The sequence below is a fragment of the Suncus etruscus genome, chromosome 11, assembly GCF_024139225.1.
Source record: "Suncus etruscus isolate mSunEtr1 chromosome 11, mSunEtr1.pri.cur, whole genome shotgun sequence".
NCBI lineage: Eukaryota > Metazoa > Chordata > Mammalia > Eulipotyphla > Soricidae > Suncus > Suncus etruscus.
The window spans coordinates 79,601,465-79,627,455 of record NC_064858.1 but is presented as its reverse complement, the minus strand read 5'-3'; the positions used below and the strand labels follow the sequence as shown (position 1 = coordinate 79,627,455).

General features: G+C 46.3%; 2 protein-coding genes across 5 annotated transcripts in view; one reads left to right on the top strand and one right to left on the bottom strand.

Moving 5' to 3' along the window:
* Positions 1–512: 512 nt before the first annotated feature.
* Positions 513–17,756, bottom strand: ZNF740 (zinc finger protein 740). 3 transcript variants are annotated; one of them, XM_049783610.1, is made up of 7 exons: positions 17,735–17,756; positions 16,435–16,970; positions 7,039–7,188; positions 6,592–6,681; positions 6,005–6,128; positions 5,286–5,404; positions 513–3,468 (listed from the first exon to the last, which is right to left on the bottom strand). In XM_049783610.1, exons 2-7 carry the CDS (start codon positions 16,441–16,443, stop codon positions 3,379–3,381), a joined length of 582 nt encoding a protein of 193 aa, XP_049639567.1. In that variant the 5' UTR covers positions 16,444–16,970; positions 17,735–17,756; the 3' UTR covers positions 513–3,378. The 3 variants fall into 3 exon arrangements, with proteins under 3 accessions (XP_049639567.1, XP_049639564.1, XP_049639565.1); XM_049783607.1 differs by lacking the exon at positions 17,735–17,756 and having other exon boundaries at positions 16,634–17,045; XM_049783608.1 differs by lacking the exon at positions 17,735–17,756 and having other exon boundaries at positions 16,435–17,044.
* CSAD (cysteine sulfinic acid decarboxylase) overlaps positions 17,355–25,991 on the top strand; it is a 44,005-nt gene continuing 35,368 nt past the window's right edge. The window contains exon 1 of one of the 2 annotated variants that reach the window (XM_049783430.1): positions 17,355–17,413. The gene's annotated coding sequence lies outside the window, so the exon portion shown is untranslated. Of the gene's footprint in view, positions 17,414–17,745; positions 17,865–25,991 lie in introns of those variants that run through there. The other variant, XM_049783428.1, reaches the window with a different exon arrangement.

Genomic DNA, 25,991 nt, shown 5'->3' with positions numbered 1-25,991 from the left:
CCAGCATCTCTCTTTATTCTGGACCACTTCAGTTTGTCTTCTGCTGCCCGAGCTTCTCTACCTCAGAGTGGGGATGACCCCGCAGCCAACAATGAAGTCTTCAGAGTACAGTTGCAATGGCACCAGTTCTGCCATACCATGTGTATAACAACAGATACTCCTGTTTTTTTTTACCCATTGCTCCTATGAAGTAGTTTTTTTTATGTGTGTGTTTTTGTGTGTCCCCATCCCACACCTGGTGGTGCTTGGTGGCTGTTTCCATTTGTGTTGGGGGGTGGTGGAAGGCCTGTGCTGCTGGGATTGAACCTGGGCCTCCCCCATGCAAGTACCAGCCCTTTGAGCATCTTCCTCAACCCCATAAGGGAATTTTTTTCCTTTTTAAGTGGTTATTTATAGGACCCTGAGAATTGAGGGTGGTTACATAAGATAGGGGGGTGAAGACTACTTTAGTCCCAGTGAAGAAGCTTCTCTAAGAGATATTCTTCCCAAAGAAGATGCAGTATGTAGAAAAGTCCCATTTTCTTTTTATTTAAATATCCTAAATATATCACGAAGGAACATACACTGTACTTTAATGGTAAAAAGATACAAGTTTATAACATCTTATAAAAACTACCATTTAAAAGTGATCTTTTTCATTTTGATATTCCCCACCCCAATAGCAAAATAAGTATATTAAAAAAAAAAAAAGGGTTGAGAAGGGGAGGCCTAGTTGAAGATAAAAGCCCCAGCCAGGGCCCTAGTAGAGGTGCAGAGCATCTGGGGAGAGGGTTAATGGGGTGGAGGTCAAACCCTATTTAACCCTCCAAATTCAAGCCATGGGGCACAATCAGTAGCTAAGTGTTGATAAGAGGCTGTATGGGGGTGTACAGAAAAGACCAGGAGCTGGGAGGGTTTGGTATAGCTCTCCCCCAGGCCCTCAAATTCTATATCCTGATCTCAAGAGAGACTGTCCCAACTCCCCTTCCCTTCATTCCAAACACCTGAGGCATCTTGCCAGGAATAGAACCTATTCCAGCAAAGGAGGGCTGGGCTGAAGGTTCTAGTCTGGCTTCCTGGGGGGCACATGTGGGGTGCCTATTACTACTCTGCTACTTCTCCTCAAACACACAAGCTGCTCCAGAATATCAGCACCCAATTACGGATCTGGCTCTTGAATTTCCCCTGAAGCTCATCTAGGGCAGGGAGTTCTGGCCAGTCCTTTGCACATCTGCCCTGCCAGGCTGGAAGCTGAGGCATGAGCACTGGGAAGTGGCAGGAAGTGGGACCTACTCATTCACACATGAGGGGATAGAGCATCTTGTGGTTGTTACTACCTGTCTCCATCAGCCCCAAGTGGCAGGAGAGAAGGCCTCCCATTTTCCCTAGTTGGGAGGGCAGTTTTCTGAGTGTCTCCTTCTCAGAAGATACTCCAGGAGGTGGATGGCAGACAGGATCCCTGTGGCAGCTCAACAGGAGTGGGGTTGGTCCACAGGTAGGAACACATCCAGCTAGCTGTCTGGGCTTTGCAGGACCACAGGGCAGATCCAAGGACTGAGGCCAAGCTCTGGACCAGTCCAAATGGCAGAACCTGTCATGGCAAACATTCCCTAGCGTCTCCCCAAAAGGATCTCAGATTCTGTCAGGGTGTCTGGCCTTCATTTTTCCCTGAAATCCTCACACCTCAGAGGAATGGAGGCAATGATCGCCAAGTGGCCAACAGTCAGGAGTTTGCTGTTGCCGTTTCTGGGAAACTGCACATATCTTTGTGTGGCTGCTTCCCATCCCACTGACAGCTTGGTGAGCTTCATTGTGGCTCCATGATTTCTCTAAGAGCACACCACACACCTGCCATAGATCAGCACAGACCACAGTAGGGGTCACCTAGACCCTAGAGCCTCTCACAAGGATCCTTTCCTTAGAAGAAGAGGGTTTTTCATTCTACCTTTTGGAAAATTTATATTCACACACTCTGGCTGGATTCAACAACACCTCAAGCACCAGCCTGTTGCGTCAAACTTAAAATAGCCTCCAGCCCCCGGAACTGAGACCTGCAGCTCCCGTGGGGACTTCAAACACCCTTCAGTCTTTGGGGGAAGGGGAAGGCTGTTTGCTGCACCTCCTAAGCTTAGGGCCAGAGAAGGGTTTGGCTCAATAATATGCCAGTTCCAAGCACACAAACATGAACACTCACAAAGCACACACATCCCAATTCATTTTGGGGGATGGACGAACAGGGTGATGGTGGAGCAGAGAGGAGCCAAAGGACAAAACCCACACTGGGCTTCTTCCTGAGTCCCCTCCCTGCAGTTCCCTCCTGTTCCTAACTCTGCTGAGTGGGGCCGGGCTATCAAGAAGTCAAGCGCTCACTTCCGGCCCAAATCCAGCTGCCAGCTCCCGCCACCTGAATACAGTGATAGGACTTGGGCAGGAGGACAGTGCCTCCTGCTCAACAGTCACGTCAGGGGACACCAAATTCCTGTCTCTTGAACAGGAGCCCGAGAAGGCGCAGGGCAAGAACCCCACTTTCACAGCCACGACTCCTCGTGCAACACCTGTATTGGCTTAGGAGGAGTCAATGGCAGTGAGGTAGCCACAAACAATCTCCAGGATCAACTGCCTAGAGAGAGAAGGAAGGGCTTTCTGTGCCCCTCCGCTAAGTTTCCTCCTAAAGGCACTTGAGCTGACCCCACTGGGTACCAGAGCGGCAGGGGCCATTCCAAGAGCCTGGGGCACAACTCCTGCTCTTCCCTGGAGGAAATAAAGGTACCTGGCCTCTCTTCTCGGCTCCTCCCATGGATCTTCCACCTGTCCCTACAGTGTATAAGCAGGACGGTGAGTTCAACTGCGAGCCCTGCTCCTGTGCTCCAGCAGGTGAGGCGCAGGGCCGTGAACCATCCAGGGTCAACTGCGACACAATCAAGTCAATGTGTTGGGGGCCCGGGCTGGACCGGCCAGAGTCCTGCTCTCCAAGTCTCTGGATTACGGGTTTCCACAGCGCACCTGCTGAAATTGCTTATGGCTAAACAAAAACAACAGAACGAACAAATCCCTCACCCCAACGTTTTCTGTGTCAGCTGCCAGTCAGCGTCCAAGGTTGTGGTTCAGTCTTGGTCCTGTACCCGGAGTCCCCCACCTAGGACCTCAGCCAAGGGTCCAGAGACAAGTTTCCCTACCTAGGAATGCTGCAGGAACTTCCCCGAGATACTCAAAGTCTCAGATTATTTACAGAACTGAGGCTCTGGGGCCACTGTCCCCGATGCACTCTTCTGCCTCCTGGGTCCACTCCTCCAGGAGGGGGACAGGCACCGATGGGTGGTGGTGGGACCATGAGGCCAGAGGGGCTGCGCTCTTCAGTAGATGCTTCTGATCGTTCCCACCACCCAGGGCCCCTGGCGCCTAGAGAGAAAACTGTCCATCGGAAGTCTTGGACTGGCACCCTTGGCACATCCGTTTGTGTCTGAGTAATCGATCTGTCCGAGAAAAACACTGAGAAAAAAGGGAGGGTTTAAGTGTTTGAGAGAAGAAATTCCACTCCCTTGGGGCTAGTGGGATGGTGCGGTGGGTATAGCACTTGCCTAGCAAGTGGCCGACTAGGGTTCAGTTCCTGGCATCCCCAATGGTCCTCCGAGTACCAACAGGAGTGATTCCTGAGTGCAGAGCTTGAAGTATATCCTGAGCACTGCCAGGTGTACCCCCACCTCACCAAGTCTGCTCCCAGTTGGAGACATGGATCTTCCCCCAACACAGGAGGTACTGGCTCTACTGCAGGAAATCCCCTTGGGCATGGCAGACCTGAATGCATAGTGGTTAAGATTGTGGCTGAGGCTGAGAGCAAGTTCAATGAGTTGAAGTATACACTATGATTGCAGGATCCCTGCACTTCCTATGGTCCCGAGCAGCCAGGAATGACCCTGAGCACTGAGCTGGAACAGTCCCTGAGTACACTGATCTCCCTCTCCAGTCCCCTGCCAAAAAGAAACACAAGTTCTGAAACCTGATTCTGGCTGACAGTAGTTGTGAAGCTTTGGACAAGATATTCAACAACCTGAAGTTTACAGTCAGTTTTTAATTTTTGGAGGCCACACTTGATGGTGCTCAGGTTTACTCTTGGCTCTGAGCTCAGATTCACTCCTGATGGTACTCTGGGGGAGAAGATGGGATACTTAGGATTGAACCTAGATTGGCTGCAATGAAGACAAGTACCTTATTTGCTGTTATCATCTCTCTGCTTCTCAGCTTTTGTTTTACTATGCTTAGGACTTACTCTTGGTACTGTGCTCAGGAAACCATATGTGGTGCTGGGACTAATCTAGGGTTGGCCATGTACAAGGCAAACATCTTGTGACTATGCTATCACTATAACCACTAATTTTGTTTTTTAGTGGCTCCAGGGTTTGGAACCAGGATTTACTCATGAGGTCTGTGCTATTCCATCTCTGGTCTCCTTGTATGCTCCTTTATAAAATAAGGCTGAAAACACGTAATTAAGGGTAACTGCTTTTTCACTGAACATTGTGTGTGGTTTTTTGGCTAAATCTGGCAGTGCTCAGGGTTTACTCCTATCTCTGCTCAGGGGTCACTTCTGGTGGTGCTTGGGGACTACATGTGGTACTGGGGATCAAACTCAGGACCTCTGTGTGCCACACAAGGGCCTTAACCTCTATACTATCATACTATCTCTCTGACCCCATATAGCTTGTTTCCCCCCACCCTTTGGTTTTTGGGTTACATCTGACATTGCTCAGGGGATCATATTGGATACTGGGGATCAAACTACTCACATTGGTTGTGTGCAAGGCAAGCATACTACATGCACTATCTCTGTGGTCCCATTTCTTGCTTATTTTATTTGGCTCTTCAGGTATCACTGGGTCATATACTGACACCCTCCTCCCTCTTCCTAGCTGTCCCACAGATTTTATCTCTTTCTCTAAAGTACATCTACTCTGAGGTTCCACTGAAAACTGCCTCTGCCCTGGATCCACTGTGTCTTTGGGAAATTTACCTCTCTCCATCTTGATTTCCTCATTACTGAAACAATGCTACTGTGAATTAACATGAGAATTAAAGTCAACAATTCCGGTCAAGTATGCTCTCATGGTACTTGGCACCAAGTACTTAAGAATGCTCTTTCTGTCACAAGATAATGATTCCAGCAACTCCTTCCTCAAGTAGCCGTACAGAACCAGAGTGCTGCGCCTAACCCTGAACTCCGTCCTGGCCAGGAAGGCCAGAGGTCCCACCCAATAGGGAGGGTGCTGGCCCAGGGGTGTGTGTGGGAAATAAGGATCAGATATGCTTACCTGGTGACACCGCTCACACTGGTACGGCTTTTCACCACTGTGTACACGCTTGTGGCGCTCCAGGTGGTATTTCTGGATGAAGCGCATATCACATATGTCACACTCAAATGGCTTCTCACCTGGCGCAGGTGGGGAGAAGTTCACGTCAGGAGAAACCATGACAGGAACCTTAGTGCAGGTTTTCCCCCCAGAAATCTAAGTGTTCACTAACTCATAGATAAGAGTTGGTGTCCATGACATTACAGAGTCCTGCAAGCTGTTGGTCACTCACTGTCTGCCTTGATTTCTAGTACTTGTCCTTTAAAGTAACCCCCTAACTGGAGCCGATGAACAAGTATAGTGGGTAAGGTATTTGCCTTGCAATGCAGCCAACTTGGGTTCAATCCCCAGTATCCCCTATAATCTCCTGAGCACCACCATGAATGATTCCTGAGTGCAGTCAGGAGTAACCATTGAGCATCACTGGGTATGGGCCCAAAATAAAACAAACAAAACCAAAACAGCTCTCTCTCTCCTACTCACTACAAACTGTAGGTAATTCTGTCCAAGCGATGGCTCCGTGGGCGAAGCACATGCTATGCATGAGGGAGCCTAGGTCTGAACCCAGTACTACAGGTTCCTCTGATCTCTGCAGAATGACTCCCCCCACACACACCCCCACCAAAGAAAAAGTGACAGAGGTAATTTTCTCTGTTTGATTATGAGACAAAAAGACTTACCTGTATGAATGAGGATGTGTCTCTTGAGGTGGTAACTGCTCCTAAAGGCTCCAAAGCAGTGTTCACAAGTAAAATTTTTTGGGATCTTTACTTGAAAAGAGCCATTCTGTTCTACAACCACCACCTGGGGGCGACAGTAAGGCAGTTATCAGGTTCATGGGCCCACTCTAAGCTGTTGCTGACCCTCCTACCCTTAGTCACCTGACTTCCTCCCCCACCAAGGATGTTCCTGAGGAGCCTGACACCCACAACCAACCTGGACTCCAGATTTTAAAATCAGGGTGGCTGAGAATGTAGTTTAGTGGTAGAGAATTTGCCTTTGTATGTGATGGCCCTAGCCTTGATCTCCAGAACAGGGTGAGGGCTACAAGGGACTGAAACACCTGAAGAAAGCTCCAGGTTGTGAGGGCAGAAGACAGAGGGAAATTACACTGAATCCGATGCTAAATTCTTCCCACATGGAGAGTTCCTTCTCCTTTCTCCTGCTCTACATTCTAATAAACTTTTCTACTTTCATAAAAAAAAAAAATGAGGAAGATTACCCCATTACCAACCTGGACTACATTGGGGGATACCCCATTACCTGCCTTTTTAACAGTCTTTTTGGAATGCGAGGTCTCAGCCAAGCTGGCATCATCTTTGCGGCTCCGGGACTTATCGCTGTCTTTGCGGTGGCCCTTTGAATGCAAACCAAATCTAAACTCACAGTCCATCTCAGAACACAGGGTGAGACACCAAACATTTGCTTTTGGGCAACTTGTCCACGAAAAATGAGTCAGTCACCTGCCCCAAATATCTAGAGGAAGCACGCCTCCATTTTCTCTCTAGGTGTGTGGTGTTAAGGGGTGGTAGGTATAGAAAAGACCTTTCTTTGTTCCCGAAAAATACCCACATCCATTCATTCCCTGATCAGATCCCATTTCCCCACTTCTTAATCAGAAGCACAAAGGGATCAAAGCTTGGCATCCCCTGGCAGAGCGCCTGGGCCACCCACTCCCCCGGCGCCACAATGTATTTAAATTTAAGCGCCATACCTGACTTGAGCACCTCAGCACTTCAGTGGTACCTGCCCGTTCTCCATTCTCCGCCTGCTTACTGGCAATCTGGCTCAGCATCATCTTCTTGCTGGCTGCAGTGGGAACCAAACTCACACCTGCTAGGCCTTCACAAGCCAGGAGACTTGCCTAGGTTGAAAGGAGACGAGACGAGGTGTCAGGTCACCTAGCAGGGCATGGCACAACACAGGCCTCACCTTCTCTCAGAGAACTCTCAGACCCGGCCACATCAGTTGTAACTCTGTGGCAGAGGGTCTCAAACTCATTTAGTCTACAACCCCTTTTCAGAATGATTTTAAAATCACTGTGCCCACCTGGAGATCTAACAGAACAAACAGAAAGTGCCCCGCCCCCTCTAACTGCACCAGCCTCTTCCATCTCTTCCCTGGGAGGAGTTGGGACGCTGTATGGTTCATATTGGAAAACCCTGCTCTAACGGGGGGAATCCTTTCCAGCTGAGACCTGCTCCTTCAAGAGTCCTCCAAGTGGTCCGAGAGATCGGACTTTGCCCTGTATGCAGCTAACTTGGGTTTGATCCCTGGTATCCCATGTGGTTCCCTCAGCACTATCAGGATTCCTAAGTATAGAGGCAGGAACTACTCCTAAGTATTTCCAGGTGTGACCCAAAAAAGTCAATAAATAAATTTTTTCACTAAAAATATTCTTCTTGGGCCCGGAGAGATAGCATAGCGGCATTTGCCTTGCAATCAGCCGATCCAGGACCAAAGGTGGTTGGTTCGAATCCCGGTGTCCCATATGGTCCCCCGTGCCTGCCAGGAGCTACTTCTGAGCAGACAGCCAGGAGTAACCCCTGAGCAACGCCACGGGTGTGGCCCAAAAACCAAAAAAAAAAAAAAATTCTTCTTAATTCTCTTTACTAGGAACTAGCACTTATTTTGTTTACTAGCCAACATTTAGATACAGATCAAGAAAATAACTGAGGGGCCAAAGAGATAGCACAGTGGTGTTTGCCTTGCAAGCAGCTGATCCAGGACCTAAGGTGGTTGGTTCGAATCTTGGCGTTCCATATGGTCCCCCACCCCCAACTCCACCCCCGTGCCTGCCAGGAGCTATTTCTGAGCAGATAGCCAGGAGCAACCAAAAAGTGAGTATTGATACTTTTGTTCTTAGCACCATGTCAGGTCCAGTATGTGTGGCTATATGTTATTTTAAAAATATGGGGTAGGGCCCAGAGAGATAGCACAGCGGCATTTGCCTTGCAAGCAGCCGGTCCAGGACCAAAGGTGGTTGGTTCGAATCCCGGTGTCCCACATGGTCCCCCGTGCCTGCCAGGAGCTATTTCTGAGCAGACAGCCAGGAGTAACCCCTGAGCACCACCGGGTGTGGCCCAAAACAACAAAAACAAACAAACAAACAAAAATATGGGGTAATGGGGCCAGAGATGTAACACAGAGGTAAGGTGCTTGCCTTGCATGTGGCCAACCAGGTTCAATCTCCAACATCCATTCCATATGGGTTCCCCAAGCCTGTCAGCAGTGATCTCTGAGCACAGAGCAAGGAGTAATCCCTGAGCACTGCCAGTTATAGCCCCCAAACAAAATCAACAAAATATGTGCCGGACAGATAGTATAGTGTGTAAGATGCTTGCTTGCATGCAGCAGCCCCCAGCATGATTCCCATATTGTTTCCCAAGGCCAGGAGTGACTCTTTGGTACACAGCCAGTAATAACTCTTGAGCATCGACAGGTGTGAGAAAAAAAATGATCTACACCTGGGGCCGGAGAGACAGCATGGAGGTAAGACGTTTGCCTTTCATGCAGAAGGTCATTGGTTCGAATCCCGGCGTCCCATATGGTCCCTCATGCCTGCCAGGAGCAATTTCTGAGCATGAAGCCAGGAGTAACCCCTGAGCACTGTTGGGTGTGACCCCCCCAAAAACACACACACAAAAAAAAAGATCTACACCTACATTTACATGTTACTCAATTTTTTTTTTTTTTTTGGTTTTTGGGCCACACCCGGCAGTGCTTAGGGGTTACTCCTGGCTGTCTGCTCAGAAATTGCTCCTGGCAGGCACGGGGGACCATATGGGACACCGGGATTCGAACCAACCATCTTTGGTCTTGATCGGCTGCTTGCAAGGCAAACGCCGCTGTGCTATCTCTCTGGGCCCTATTCAACTTTTTTGTGTGTGTGGGGTCACACCTGGCGGTTACTCCTGGTTCTGTGCTCAGAAATTACCTCAGGCAAGCTCAGGGGACCATATGAGATGCTCGGAATGGAACCTGGTTCTGTCCAGGGCTGGCCGTGTGCAAAGCAAATGCCATAGACTGTGCTATCATTCCGGCCCTTGTTATCCAATTTTTTTTTTGGGGGGGGGGGTAAACTTTGTTTTTGTTGTTGTTATGGAGATACACCTGGCAGTGCTCAGGATTTACTCTTGGTTTTTTCTTTTTCTTTTTTTTTTTTTTTTTTTTTTTTTTTGTGGTTTTTGGGTCACACCCGGCAGTGCTCAGGGTTACTCCTGGCTCCATGCTCAGAAATTGCTCCTGGCAGGCACGGGGGACCATATGGGACGCTGGGATTCGAACCGATGACCTCTTGCATGAAAGGCAAACGCCTTACCTCCATGCTATCTCTCCAGCCCCGGTTTTTTCTTTTTCTTTTTTTTTTTTTTTTTTTTTTTTTTTGGTTTTTGGGCCACACCCGGCGGTGCTCAGGGGTTACTCCTGGCTGTCTGCTCAGAAATAGCTCTTGGCAGGCACGAAGGACTATACGGGACACCGGGATTCGAACTAACCACCTTTGGTCCTGGATCGGCTGCTAGCAAGGCAAACGCCGCTGTGCTATCTCTCTGGGCTTGTTATCCAATTTTTTATGCGTTACTTTGCTTAGGGTTTACTTCTGGATCTGCACCAAAGAATCACTACTGGCAGTGTTTGGGGAACCAAATGAAATGGCAAGGATTGAGGCCAATTTAGTTGCTTGCAAGGCAAGTGCCCTTCCCATTGTAATAGCATTCTGGCCCTATATTATTTTTTAGTAATTTTAGTAATTTTTTAGATACTCCTGGACACTGAATAGACATGTGGTCTTATCGTGCTATCCCAACTGAAATGGGAAATCTCAGGGGAACTTCTCTTACTGGACTCCACTTCCAATGAGCAGACCTAATTAGTATCAAGTACACACACACACACACACACACAAACTGTATTAGGTTCCACAAATATGCACTTCACACACACATACACACTGTATTAGGTTCCATAAATATGTACTTCCAATGGGCAGACCTAATTAGTATCAACTACCGCGCACACACACACACACACACACACACACACACACACACATTGTATTAGGTTCCACAAATATGCACTTCCAATGGGCAGACCTAATTAGTATCAACTATACACACACACATTGTATTAGGTTCCACAAATATGCTTATCAAAAAAATTGGGTCATTTTTCCACTTCAGACTTTTTTTTTTCTTTTTTGACAAGACCCGGTGATACTCGGGGGTTACTCCTGGCTATGTGCTGAGAAATCACTCTTGGCTTGGGGGACTATATGGGATGCTGAGGAATTGAAAATCGAACCTTGGGGCCAGAGAGATAGCATGGAGGTAAGGCGTTTGCCTTTTTTTTTTTTTTTTTGGTTTTTGGGCCACACCCTGTGATGCTCAGGGGTTACTCCTGGCTATGCGCTCAGAAGTTGCTCCTGGCTTCTTGGGGGACCATATGGGACACCGGGGGATCGAACCGTGGTCCGTCCTAGGCTAGCGCAGGCACCTTACCTCCAGCGCCACCGCCCGGCCCCAGGCGTTTGCCTTTTATGCAAAAGGATGGTGGTTCGAGTTGCGGCATCCCATATGGACCCGAGCCTACCAGGAGCGATTTCTGAGAGTAGAGCCAGAAGTCACACCTGAGTGCTGCCGGGTGTGACCCAAAAACCAAAAACCAAAAAAAAAAAAAAAAAAAAATTGAACCAGTCCATCCTAGGTTAGCACATGCAAGGCCAATGCCCTACCACTTGTGCCACCGCTCCGGCCCCAAGACATTTTTTTTTTAATTTGCTGTTCTTTTATTTGGGGGGGGGGGGCACATCCAGCTGTGTTCAGGCGTTACTCTTGGCTCTGCTCTCAGAAATCACTCCTGGGGCTGGAGCAGTAGTGCAAGTGGTAGGGGCATCTGCTTTGCATGCACTAACCTAGGAGGGACTGCGGTTCGATCCCCTGGCATCCCATATGCTCCCCCAAGCCAGGAGCGATTTCTGAGCACGTAGCCAGGAGTAACCCCTAAGCATCGCTGGGTGTGGCCCAAAAACCAAACCAAAATAAAAAAAATAAATCACTCCTGGCATGCTTGGAGGACCATATGGGATGCCGGGGATCGAAACTAGGTCAGCCACATGCAAGGGAAATACCCTATCCACTGTACTATTGCTCTGGCCCCATCCATAGATTTTAAATTTCCTAAGTGTTGGTAAATATATCATGAAGGGGCTGGATAAATAGCACAGCAGTGGGGTGTTTGCCTTACATGCAGGTGACCTGGTTCGATTCCTGGCATCTCATATGGTCTGTCAGCTTGCCAGGGGCGATTTCTGAGTGGAGAGCCAGGAGTAACCCGAGTGCAGCTGGGTGTGGCCCAGAAACCAATCAAGCAATAAATAAATAAAAAAGTTTAAAAATAAATAAATAGGGGCCCGAGAGATAGCATGGAGGTAACACACACACAATTTGAATGACTTAGGGTAAGAGAAATGGGAGACATTGATGGCGGTAAAGTTGCACTGGTGATGTGGTGGGTGGGTGTGTATTTTATAACTGAAACCCAATTATGAATGTTTGTAACTATGGTGCTTAAAGAAATTATTTTCTTTCTTGTTTTTTGGGGGGCTGATTTCTGAGCATAGAGCCAGGAGTAACCCCTGAGTGCTGCTGGGTGTGACCCCCCAAAAACATATTGTTCCTGGCAGGCATAGGGGACCATATGGGATGCTGGTATTTGAAACACCATCTGTCCTGGATCAGTTGCATGTAAGGCAAACATCCTACCGCTGTGCCATTGCTCTAGCCCCTAGAAACAAATTATATTCATAAAAATAAGGGGGGGATCCGAGCAGTAGCACAGCGGTAGGGCGTTTACCTTGCAGGCAGCCAATCCAGGTTGGACCTTGGTTCGATCCCCGGTGTCCCATATGGTCCATCGAGCCAGGAGTGACTTCTGAGCACATAGCTAAGAGTAACCCCAGATTTCGGATTTTTGGGGATCCGAGCCTGATTCACCACCGAGAAGAGGGTGGGGAGGGTGCTGCCTTTCCCTGTTAAATAAAATTGCTGAACCCGAAAAAAAAAAGAGTAACCTCTGAGCAACATAGAGTGTGACCCATATAGGAAAAGCAGGAAGTTGCCCAAGTATCATACAAGGCAATGGCAGAGCGAGTTTCAGCTCCCAGAAAAAATTTTTTCTTTCCCTTTCTTCATTTTATTTCTGGGTCACACCCAGCAGTACCCAGGCTCTGTGCTCAGGAATTACTCAGGAATTACTCCTGGCTCTGTGCTCAGGAATTATTCCTGGAAGTTTAGGGGGACTACATAGGATGCTGGGGATAGAACCCACAACAGCCATGTAAAAGGCAAAGTCTATCCACTGTACTCTATCTTTGGCTCCAACTATACAATTTCTCTTGATCTCTAACCCAAAGTCATTCCCAACTCCACCTAGAATTACAAGATTTCTTTCTTTTTTTATTTTTTGAGCGACACCTAGCTGTGCTCTTGGCAGGGTTTGAGGAATTTATAGGGTACTGGGGTCATCACATACAAGGCAAGTGCTTTACTTGCTATACTCTCTCCAGTAACAATAAAAAAATTATATTTTGGGGGGATGAGGTCCACAACAAGTGATGCTCCTGATGGTACTCATGGGACAATGAGGGATGCTGGGGATTGAACCTGGTTAGGCTGCAAACAAGGCAGTGCCCTACCCACAGTGCTGTTCAGCCTCAACAAAATTTCTTAAGAAAGGGATGTTTAACAGGACTTCCTATCTTTATAATTACCTTTTCTTTTCTTTTTTTTTTTTGGTTTTTGGGCCACACCCGTTTGACGCTCAGGGGTTACTCCTGGCTATGTGCTCAGAAATCGCCCCTGGCTTGGGGGACCATATGGGACACCGGGGGATCAAACCGTGGTCCGTCCTATGCTAGCACTTGCAAGGCAGACCTTACCTCTAGCGCCACCTTCCCGGCCCCATAATTACCTTTTCTAACTAGGCATTAGTACCAGAGAATAGACTTTTCTGTATCTCCTTATTTTCTTGTGGTGCAGGGGACCATATGGGATAATGGGGAATTTGTTTGGCTCCTGGGCCACACCCAAAGGATAAAGGATGCTTTGGGGACCACTTGGGATGGTGGCTTTTGAACCCTGGTAAGACTTGTGCAAGATGGGTTTTAAGAAAAATGAAAGACATTCTTGCAATAATAATTTTCAGACACAAAAGAGAAAAGAGCTGGAAGTTCCAGCTCACCTCAGGAAGCTCACCACAAATAGTAATGAGTTTAGTTAGAGAAATAACTACATTTTGAACTGTCCTAATAATGAGAATGTATGAGGGAAATGGAGAGCCTGTTTAGAGTACAGGCGGGGGTCGGGTGGGGAGGAGGGAAACTTGGGACATTGGTGATGGGAATGTTGCACTGGTGATGGGGGGTGTTCTTTACATGACTGAAACCCAAACACAATCATGTATGTAATCAAGGTGTTTAAAAAAAAAAAAAAAGACTTGTGCAAGACGAGCATTATACCTACTGTACTATCTCTTATACCCAAACTCCACTGCATACCCTACATCAGTTTCCTTTTTTTTGTTTTCTTGTTTTTTGGGCCACACCCGATGGCACTCCTGGCTCTGTGCTCAGAGGTAGCTCCTGGCAGGCACGGAGGACCATACGGGAAGCTGTGTTGGTCCTGGGTTGGTCACTTGCAAGGCAAACGCCTTACTATCGTGCTATCTCTCCAGCCCGGGCATCAGTTTCCTTAAACGCTAAATGTTTATTATTTAAACCAGACAGTACATGCTTTGTATGCAGGAGGTCCGGATATTTTTGTTTTGTTTTTGGGTCACACCCGGCGGTGCTCAGGGGTTACTCCTGGCTCTGCGCTCAGAAATCGCATCTGGCAGGCATGTGAGATCATATGGGATACCGGGATTCAAACCACTGAGCCTCCTGAATACGCTGAGTGCAAGGCAAACACCCTACTGTTGTGCTATCTCTCTGGCCCTGCCCTGGAGGTCTGGATTTATTTATTCTTTTGGGGGTGGGTTTGGGCCACACCCAGTGACACTTAGGGGCCACTCCTGGCTAGGAGGACCATATGGGATGCTGGGGATCTAACAGAGGTTCGTCCTGGGTCAGCGGCGCATAAGGCAAACAGCCTACCACTGCACTACTGCTCTGGCCCTGGAGGTCTGGATTTAATATCTAGTACCACATGGTTCTCTGAGAATCACCAGGAGTAATTCCTGAGTACTGAGCTAGGAGTAGTGTGAGAACTGCTGGGTATAAGCGAAAAACAAAACAAAAACAAAAGCATATCACGTTTCTATCATGAGGCTGATGAAATTAAGATGTAAAATGTGGGGCCGGGCGGTGGCGCTGGAGGTAAGGTGCCTGCCTTGCCTGCGCTAGCCTAGGACGGACCGCGGTTCGATCCCCCGGCGTCCCATATGGTCCCCCAAGAAGCCAGGAGCAACTTCTGAGCGCATAGCTAGGAGTAACCCCTGAGAGTCACAGGGTGTGGCCCAAAAAACAAAAACAAAAAAAAAAAAAAAAAAAAAAAGATGTAAAATGTTTGGGGCTGGGGATGCAATTCAGTGTTGGAACATTTGAAATGCATGAGAGACCCTGGGTTTTGGACTCCCCAAGTGTCTATCTGTCTGCCTGTCACCTCTCTCTCCCTCTCCCTCTCTCTCAACTGGTCAGTAGAAAGTAATTAGGGATAGGACTTCCCAAAACAAAAGCAAACATAATGCTGTGAAGTGAGCTGCAAATAAGACAAAGGAAGTGTAAACTGGAGGGCCCCTATTCTGCATAAAAATGAAGTGATGCTTGCAGCTGGAGCAAGTCAGACTTTATCAGGCTGCCTTCCTGGGAAGTCTATTAGGGGGATCCCTAGAAGAAAGCAGGAGCAGCTCTAGGAATGCGTGCAGAGAGCTTTTCAACCTGACAACTACAAGAGCCTGTGTGGTCAATCTCTCCAACCCATCCTGGGGTCTTTCTATGACCCTTTAAACCTACTATTGTGCCTCTGATGTTTAAAGGTCTTTAATCGTATTTACAGAATATAGGTCAAATTTCTTAACAAATGGCAACTGGGTTATTCTATTTCTCCAGGAAACCAGTTCCCCTAAACTTTTCTGTCCTTCACTATCTAGACCCACCATATACATCACTAACAAAGTGGGCTGGAAAGTCAAGTGCTTGCCCTGCATACAACAAACCTAGGTTTGATCTCCAGCACCACATATGTTCCACAAGCCTTTCCAGGTGCTATCACTAAATACAGAGCCAGGAGTACACCCTAAGCACAGTCTGGTGTGACCCCAAAACAAAAACAGGGGATAAAGCGATAATAGAGCAGGCAAGGCATTTGCCTTGCATGTGGCCGCCTGGGGTTCAGTTCTGGGCACCCTCTATGGTCCCCAGAGCAATGCTAGGAGTGATTTCTGAGCACAAAGCCCAGGGTACTGCTGGGTGTGGCCCTCAGACAAACCAACCCTCAAAATTAAAAATAAAAGTGTCTGCAGTATTTCCTTCATTAACAAACTACCTGCAATGTTTCTGACTTCATCTTCTTCTCCTACACCTCTAAGCTTCTGCAAACAGTCCTCCAGTTCTTGCTCACCTAGCAAAATCTTAAGTATCCTTCAAATTTCATCTCTTCATCTAGGCAGATGTCTAATTCTCTCCTTCACTGAGTACACTCCTCTGTTATAGCACATTTGTTTAATCGACACATTCACGGACTTTCTTACTACTAGCCAGCCAATGCAGAAAGAAAGCAAGGGGTATATAAAGATAAATAAAAGCCTATTTCTCCCCCCCCCCCCCCCCACAACCCAGCCTGGAAGCTTCCTGGGGGCAGGAACCATTCTTATTCATCTTTGTATAAGCACAAAGCCTTGCAAGTAACAGGGTAATAGATTCCTCTGTGTGTGTGTGTGTGGGAGCACAGGAAACAAATGAAGCATTCACCAACTGTTCATTCGCTCATGCCCCTCAGGACTTAATGTACCAAATAAATGTAAACTGTGCCCGATCGCAAAATAAAAAAAAAAAAAAAGAAAGAAAGAAAAAAAAAGAAAGTATTCCCATCAGAGCCTGTGATGTGATGCCTACCTCCTTCATTTGACTGGAAGCTCCCTGAGGCAGGAGCAGTGGCCAGTCTCCTTTCCTTCCTCTAGATCTCCCCCTGGTGCTTATTACAGAGGGCTGCTCACTGGGTTGGTCAGTATGTTGACTAAGGCAGCATTCAAGAGTGAAACTGCAAACTCGCTTCCCAGAGATCTTGAAGGAGGAGGACTCTAGAGTGTTTTACCTGAGCCATGCTGGTCTCACACTTAAAGCAACTCTAAAAGTCCAGAGGAGGAGTTTCTTGGGTCCGCTTTTTCCTTTAAGCCACTGCAGTTTGGAAGAAATGTCACCAAGTCATTGTAACAACTCCTTCATGGCCCTTCAGTCCTGCTGCCATATTGAATCCCCTTTGTCTTCCAACAGAACTTAATGTCCTCCAAAGACTTGAGAGGGACGTTCCAAGAATCCCTGGCGCCTGCCTGTTCCCCAGTCTAGAATGGTCAGAAGCGAGTCCTGGTTACAGTCTTGGCTTTCTCGTAGTAGCTTTTTCTAGATGACCTCCACGATGAGGTTTCCTGAAACTAGACGGGGAGGGGAGAGACATGGAGTTAGGCGATAACATTCTCAGGCCATGCAACCTAGAATGGGGCTGAACTTTATTATTATTATTTGGGTTGCAAGGTTGCAAGGTGCAATCTATGAAGTCCAAGCGAAAAACACTCCTCGGTGAGTCAAACAAAAAAATGTTCCCTTCCCTCTAGGTCAAAAGAAGAAAACTGTCTTTTGGGGGGAGCAAAAAGAAATTGGGGCATGCGACGAGCAAAGGAGCCAATAAAGGGAGCCCTGCAAGACTTGGCCATCTTGAGGATGGAGGGGGAAGGCCAAGGGGGCGGAGGCCCTTCGGGGCTTTTGTGCCTGCAGTGGGCCGGGCCCGCCGAGCGGAGCGGCGCGCTCTTATTAAGGAGGCCGGGTGCGGGAGCAGACGCAGGCTTGCAGTGCGTCCTCCGAGCGGCCGGGCCTGCAGGTACGGGCTGTCGCTGCGGAGGGGAGGGGAGGGGAGGCAGGAGGGAGGCCCGCCCCTCCCTGCTTCCCGCCGGGCCCGGAGCTAATGCAGCGCCGGGAAGGAAGCGAGCGCGCGAGGTGCCTGCGCGTGCGCGAGGTGCGAGCGTGCGTGCGCGCGCATGCGCTCAAAGCCCGTGACGCGGCGCGCGGCCCCTCAGCCCTCCGCCCCTCCCCCTCCCCCTCTCGCGCGGCGTCCCCGGCCTAAGAGAGCCGCCGAGGCGCGGACGGCGCCGCGCGCTCCTCCGGGGGGTGGGGGAGCTCGCCACCCAGCCAGCGCTCCTACCTGCCCGGCGCCGCCTCCCGCCGTCTCCTCCTCCTCCGCCGCCGCGCGGCGGGCGCGCGCCGCCCTCCGGGCCCCCGCACTCGGTACCCAGCCCGTGGCCCCCGCCGCCGCTGCCCCCGCCGGGACCGAGGCAAGTTTACAAACACCAACCCAGGGCCCGTTTCCCCGGAAGCACTTCCCCTCCCCCCTCGGCCTGGCCGAGCCGCACCATCTACTTCCGGGCTCGGGAGGAGCCTCGGGCGGGCGGGGGCTGGGGCAGCGAAGGGGCGGGGCTAGTGAATAGGGCGGGGCGCACGCGCTGTGGCGGCCACCGAGGTTTCAGCGACCATCTTTGTTGAGGGCAGAGGCTATAGCCCTGCTAAGAGTGATTGTAGGGTGTTCCCGCGCGCGTTTTGGGCTTAAGAAAACAAGTTTTCTCCCTATCTCTAAACAGCCATTATCCATCTATCTATCATCTATCTATCCCATTAAATGTAACTGGGCCCTAAGACGTCTTTTCCAGAATTTGACTGACATCAAGCTCAGATGGACAAATTCTGGGGTCACTCTGTCTTTGGGGAGAAGTGTTCTCTATCTATCTATCTATCTATCTATCTATCTATCTATCTATCTATCTATCTATCTATCTATCTATCTATCCATCTATCCATCTATCCATCTCTCCATCATCTATCTATCTATCTATCTATCTATCTATCTATCTATCTATCTATCTATCTATCTATCTATCTCTATCCCATTAAATATAACTGGGCCCTAAGACGTCTCTTCCAGAATTTGACTGACATCAAGCTCAGAGGTACAAATTTTGGGGTCGTTCTGTCTTTGGGGAGAGATGTTCTCTTACTTTGCAGAATTGCATTCACTATCTGAAAGTGAGCCCCTGGCTGTCTAGAGCGCACCTCTTTTTTTTTTTTTTTTTTTTTTTTTGGTTTTTGGGCCACACCCAGTAACGCTCAGGGGTTACTCCTGGCTATGTGCTCAGAAGTTGCTCCTGGCTTGGGGGACCATATGGGACTGTTAAGTCCAGGAGAACGATGCGCCGATCAAAGACACCAAGACCACAATCTCTCATGCAATAGCAGAGGGTTTATTTTTCTTACAAGCATGCAGGGGCTGTTAGAATCCAGCATAAGCCAGAATCTGCCAGCCCTGAACCATGAGCTTACAAGCTATATATAGTATTTTAAACAATAGAAAGGTACAGTAGATTGATTTGCTTTAGGAAGTACATGACATCTGGCATTTTCCCACAATTGTGAAGGGGGGTGGGTAATCAGGGCAGTCAGGAAACTCCCAGAATTGTCATGGATGCCTGTACGACCCCAGTGTTTTTGAGGGCCACGTCTAGCCCACTTTCCTGTCCTTGCCTGATGGCTGTTTCAAGCTTCCTTTACATTCCCCCCTTTTCTTTTGTTTGATCTCTAATCCTAGAGATCTGGGTTGTTTGATTAAGTGCCTTATATTGCTGCCTAGTAATCATTAGGTTCTATAGTCAGTAATAGCAGCAGGAGCACAAGCGGGCCTGTAATGGCAGACATTAGAGTTGTTAGCCAGGGGGACTACTTGAACCAGGACTGAAACCAATTGTTTTGAACCCGGAATTTTTGTTTTAGCCTTTCTTGAAGGGGGGTGGGTGATTACTGATTTGATTGGCCCCCCTTAAGAGCGCAGTTAATTAGCACACAATAATGGAAGGTCAAATTAAAAACTTCAAGGGCAATGCAAGGCATTTCTCTTGCCTGACCCCTTCCCCAGCTGCTTTTTAAAAAGTGTGATTTACTACTAATCTGGTTATTACGATTCAGTTCCAACTGGAAGGGAGCTTCCAGTATGCCTGACCGGTGGTTTTACAGTCCCATGCTGTCATCTGGTACAGTAGGTGATCTTCATTTTGCCCCGGTCCAGGAAGTTGAGTCAGATGGATATGCAGGGGGGGTCCTTTGTAGTCTGTCCAGGCCACTGACCATTCAAGCTGCGGGCTTCTGAGAAGTATCTGAAAAAGACTTATGAAGAGGTTTCCCGGGGGGTTTCTTACTTGTTCTGTATTTAAGGTTTTTTACACCTAGTGTGTAACAATTAATGATAACACAAGTTAAACAACAGAAATTAAAGCATTATAGCATTATTAACAAACAGCTCTGAATTATTTTTAGTTAGACTAATGCTTACATTTGTAATTTATGATCTGTTTCAGTACAATTAATAAAAAATGCTTTTACACCTAGGTTACTTTACTTTAATTATAAAAATTATTTTTCTCTCCACCTTCACCTTGCACCTTACTAGATATTTGAAAAAATTTTGGCTCCTTCCTTTGCATAAACACAATATTACTGGAGAAATCTCCATTTGGGGCACTCCCAATACTCACAGAATTTTTGAGGATAGGGTGGGGACACAGCAGATTTGTCACGTTACAGTTACTTAGGCTAGGCTGATGTAAGAACGAGTTGGTTCTCGGATGGCTGTTGTCTTCTCACCCACTGCAGGATTTTCCTAGAAGTAGCCTGTTCCACTCCTCTTCAGGGTTGGAAGAGACTCTGACCTCAAGTTCTTTCTTGAGACTGAGGGTGAGGGTGAGAGTGGTCGTGGCCAGTTAGTGCAGGTTCAGAAATCTCCCATTTCCTTTTTCAGGCCATTCATCTTGATGTTTTCCTGGTTTTGTTAGCCAGATGCCTAACGGTGCCTGCTTGTCACACCACCTTAAGCCTGATTATTTCCCCAAAAGAGGGCTTTGGGGTTCCCTTATTAATTTTAAGATTTCTTGTTTGCACGGGGATTACTTCTCATGCAGAGAGGAAATTTACCTGTTTGTATTTCATGCAAAGCAAACTGATGCCATGACATAAAAATGATATTAAAAGGTGCTAGGACGAGAGAAAAAGCAAATGTTACTTAATTTTGCACAGAAAATTCTAAACCTGATTATTGTCTGGAGGCTTTTACAATAAGATTTACAAAGTTCCTTGTGATACACTTATTAATATTCTTGGCAGTAAATAAATTTACATACAGAGAGTAGAAGTTTGCTTATTCTTCTGGACTTAGCTTAAAGCAGAAAACATATTAGACACCAGCAATTTAGCAATTTATATTTTACAAAATTTTCTGGCAGACTTTAGACCTTTTTTAAAAAAATTTACAATTAACAATTACTATATTTTTAAACACCTTTAAACTGAACTTCAATATTTTAAATTTTTGATTATTTTTTTAAAACCTTTATATATATATATTTTAGGTATTTATAATACCTCATTATTATTTCATTTTCACCTAACAACATATGAACACTATAACATGGTTTAAAACATTTAAAATTATTTTGCACAAAACATTGGCTAATTCCTGATTTAGAGGCATTTTAATAATACTAATAATAATAATTATCATTATTATTATCATCCGACTTAATCTGATAGTTTCTTTTTTAGTACACCTCCTTAGTTCCTTTTACACATTTTTAAATTTTTTTCTTTCTAAATTCACTTTACAAATTTCCTTTAGTTTTACCAACTGGCTACTCTTTTTCAGAGTTTTATTTTTTTTCAGTATTAAATTTATATCTTTTTATTTTGCATAACCACATATTTTCCTACATAAATAATATTTGATAAGACTTTTAATTAAAACATTAAACAAATTTTTAAAAGCTATGCTTTAGACCAAAGCAAAACATAAATTTTTTTAAAAGTATTTTAAATTTACAATTTAGAGGAGTTATAGTTTTTAAAGTTTGATTTTTTTTTACTCAATTTTAATTACTTTACTTTTCTGAACAACTTAGTACATTATTCAAAATGGTTTTTTGTTTTTTTAACTATTTCAAACATAGCATTTTGCAGTTTTTAAAAATTTATTTTACAATTTTTTACTACTTTATAACTTATCATAGGTTCAAATGAGTTTACTACAAATATACCCTGTTTATTGATTAAAATGCCAAATTTATGACAGTGTCCAGAACATATTATATTTTAAATTCCAGTTACCAAGTTACTTAAGCTTTACAAGATGCAACTTCAGCAAATGAGAGGTAGGTATTGTAACCATTCAAGCACTACAGTATAACTTAAGTTATAAAAACCTTAGAGATATTAAATATGACTAATTTTACTTTAATTTTAAAAGGTCTGCACTTTATACAAATACCTAAAACTTTTATTTCTTTTATTTTTCCCAATTAGAAAACAAATTGCTAGAATTACTTTTATCTGACAGGACCAAATTTTCTTTGTTACACTTAGTAAAGACAATCTAGGCATTTTTACATTAAGACCTTAAAACTACATTAAATTTTATATTGTTATCTAGATTTAGGCATTTCAACAATATTAAGCGTTCACAAGATTAACAATATTATCAAAATGCTAACCACAACATTTTTCACACAGTTTTGGCCTTTTAAAATTAATATTATTTTTAACAGACATAGAAATACAAAAATTTGTATTATTCCCACATTACAATGCTGTTGGAACCTGTTTCTGAACTGATTGATAATTTCTTAGAGTTGGTGAAATTCCTTATGGCAGGTGGCATTTTCCAGTCTGTATTAGAACTTAGTTTCATCAGAAAAGTTAATTACAATAATTTGCAACATTTTCCACCAAATTATTCATTCTAAGAAACCTTTAAGTCGGAGGAATTTTTCAAAGAGATTTAAAGACCCAATTTTTCCTTCTGGACTCCCAGCCACTCCCAATTTCTTCTTCGATATGTAAACCAGGGGGGGGAAGGGAGTTTGGTAAGTTTTCCTTTCTTGGATAAGCTCCAGTAAAGAATTTTTTTAACTGACTAATTTCTTAGCTTCCCAGCCAGAAGCAACAAGACGGCAGCTCCCAAGATTTTTCTGATTTTTACCTTTTGGCTGAGGTGTTTAGTTACAAAGTCCAGCCCCTCCAGGACAAATTTAAGTCCTGCTGGCCAGCAAAGAGGCAGAGTTTGCGACCACCACCTTGCCCTGTCCCTAACAGAGCCTGCCTTGAAATACAAAAACACAACGAAACAGAAAATAACAAGGAAGTATAGAAATTGCCACTCAACACCAATTTTTGCACCTCTGGGAAGTTTTCCAGCAAGAGACCTTGGACTGAGCAGTCTGAGCCTGCTTCATGGTTGACTGAGAAAAGGCAATAGATAATAACAATTAAGAAATCAATTATCACACAAATTCCCCACACATTTTGCCAAGCACTTCACCACTCACACTGACCGGTCTTCACTCTCACGTTAAAATTTACAAATTTCTTTTGCTCTCTGGGCCATGCCCAATGAACTCCACACCTCTCCAGGACTGGGAGGGATTTTTCCCTCACTGAGTAACTTCCAGTTTTTGAAGAGAGAGACAGGAGAAAATGAACCAGAGAAGTGGAAAGCCAAAAAATAAACCAAAACTAAAAATGAGATCAAAATGAAATCAAACCAACCTGAAGGATCTGCGAAGGGCTCACACCCACTTTGGAAAGCCCGGCCGGGACTTGCACTGATCCTTGGAGCTCCGTGGAGTCTCCTACGTTTGGAGCCAAGATTTCTGTTCCCTGCTGAGGAGGCCTCGCCCGACCTCCTCCCTGATGAGAAGGGCCCCTCTGGCCACTTTTCCCTAGGGCTCCTCAATAAAACCAAGTCACACAAGACAAGGAGAAACAACTCACACAAAACGGTAACAGACAGACAGACAAACAGAATCTGACCTAGGTCCCGATACTTGGGCAGTTTACCAATGTATACCCCACTAAGGGTCATACATACAGAAGGGCTCCCGAGCGTCCTCGGGATCCCCAAACCTCACTGAGGCGTCCCTCAGATCTGTGACCTGCGGCCCCCTAGACACGTCTGTCAGCCGCCACCGAGAACCCTCACGGGCTCGTACGGCAGTCACACTGCCCACACCAAGTGCACATTTTACCTCCTAGGCGCCGGTTTTCTCAAAACCCCGAGGTGAAGCGTTGATGTCCCTGAACAGGCATGAATATCTCGCTGGGGCCTCCAAATGTTAAGTCCAGGAGAACGATGCGCCGATCAAAGACACCAAGACCACAATCTCTCATGCAATAGCAGAGGGTTTATTTTTCTTACAAGCATGCAGGGGCTGTTAGAATCCAGCATAAGCCAGAATCTGCCAGCCCTGAACCATGAGCTTACAAGCTATATATAGTATTTTAAACAATAGAAAGGTACAGTAGATTGATTTGCTTTAGGAAGTACATGACATCTGGCATTTTCCCACAATTGTGAAGGGGGGTGGGTAATCAGGGCAGTCAGGAAACTCCCAGAATTGTCATGGATGCCTGTACGACCCCAGTGTTTTTGAGGGCCACGTCTAGCCCACTTTCCTGTCCTTGCCTGATGGCTGTTTCAAGCTTCCTTTACAGGACACCGGGGGATCGAACCGCGGTCCGTCCAAGGTTAGCGCAGGCAAGGCAGGCACCTTACCTTTAGCGCCACCGCCCGGCCCCGAGCGCACCTCTTTTAACACCACCAACACCACCCCACCCCCTGGTTTCTGCCTCTAGTCTGGTTAGCTAATAGTGCTTGCCCTTAATTCCAGAATGTCAACTGTTCCCTTGCCCCCCAAATGCCATGGGAATCCCCTTAGTAGGAGATGGTAGCAATCTTGTTGGAGACCGATGCTGGTGGCCACTGGGCCTGTCTTCATTATGAAAATGGAAACTTGAGTCTTAAAATTTGACACACACACACCTGCCCCGGAGCCGGAGAGATAGCACAGTTGTGTTCAGCCGATCCAGGACCGAAGGTGGTTGGTTCGAATCCCAGTGTCCCATATGGTCCTTCCAGGAGCTATTTCTGAGCAGATAGCCAGGAGTAACCCCTGAGCACAGCCGGATGTGGCCTAAAAACCAAAAAAAAAAAAAAATTTGGGCCCCCAAATTTAGTAATGCGCATGGGATCCTGCTAACTAAAGATGGGCTATGCAAAATGTAGTGGGTGAAAGAAGTGTTGATTCTTTTCAGGTGCTATCTTCTGCTGTCACAGCCAGCAGGTTCTGAGTTTAGAAGAATTACTGATAATACCCAAAGGAAAAAATTATTTCTCAGATGCTGTGTGCACTCCATGTTTTGTTTTGTTTTGTTTTTGTCTAGGGGGTTGGGCCACACCTAGCAGTGCTCTGGACTCCTTCCTGCCTCTGCCCTAAGGGTTCACTCCTGGCTGTGTTCTTTGAGAATTTTTTTTTAATTTAATAACCATGAATTACAAAGTCATTCATGATTAGGTCTTAGGTACACAATGTTCCAACAGCAATTCCTCTGTTAGTGTCTATTTCCCTCCACCTGTGTCCCCAGTTTTGGTTTGGAGCTATAGGACAGCAGGTAGGGCTTTTGTCTTGCAGGTGGCCTACCAGGTTTGATCTTTGGTATCCCATATGGTCCCCTGAACCCTGCTAGGAGTAAGCCTGAAAATTGCCCAGTATGGAGCTTGGAGAGTTTTTTTTTTTTTTTTTTTTTTTGGTTTTTCGGGTCACACCCGTTTGACACTCAGGGTTACTCCTGGCTAAGCGCTCAGAAATCGCCCCTGGCTTGGGGGGACCATATGGGACGCCGGGGGATCGAACCGCGGTCCTTCCTTGGCTAGCGCTTGTAAGGCAGACACCTTACCTCTAGCGCCACCTCACCGGCCCCTTGGAGAGTTTTTTGAACGGAGAATTTTTCCATTTCATAACTAGGAAGACAAAATTAAGCCAATGTACATTTATGCTATAGCTAAGTTAAAATCTAGTTAAAATGGAATTTGCATTTTATTTAAACTAATTAAAAATTTCTAGATTTTGTTCAATCAAATGTTGTTTGATTGAGGAATCACTTAATAAAACCAGTTATATCTCCACATGGAAAGAAAAAATATCAATGAGAACAAAGATTATTTTGGAAAACAGTGCTTAAAATAGAGAACAGGCCTAAAGTATTAGTACAGCAGATAGGGTCCTTGGTTTTTACCTGGCTGGCCCAGGTTTGATACCTGGTACTCCATATAGTTTCTTAGTTGCCAGGAATGATCCCTGATTATGGGGCCAAGAGAAAGGACCCCTATGGTTCCCTGAGCCTACTAGGAGTGATAGCTGAGTAGAGCCTGGACTAAGCCCTGAGCACACCCAAGGTCGTCCCCAGAATTAAAAAAAAAAAGAGGGGCCCGGAGAGATAGCACAGCGGTGTTTGCCTTGCAAGCAGCTGATACAGGACCAAAGGTGGTTGGTTTGAATCCCGGTGTCCCATATGGTCCCCCGAGCCTGCCAGGA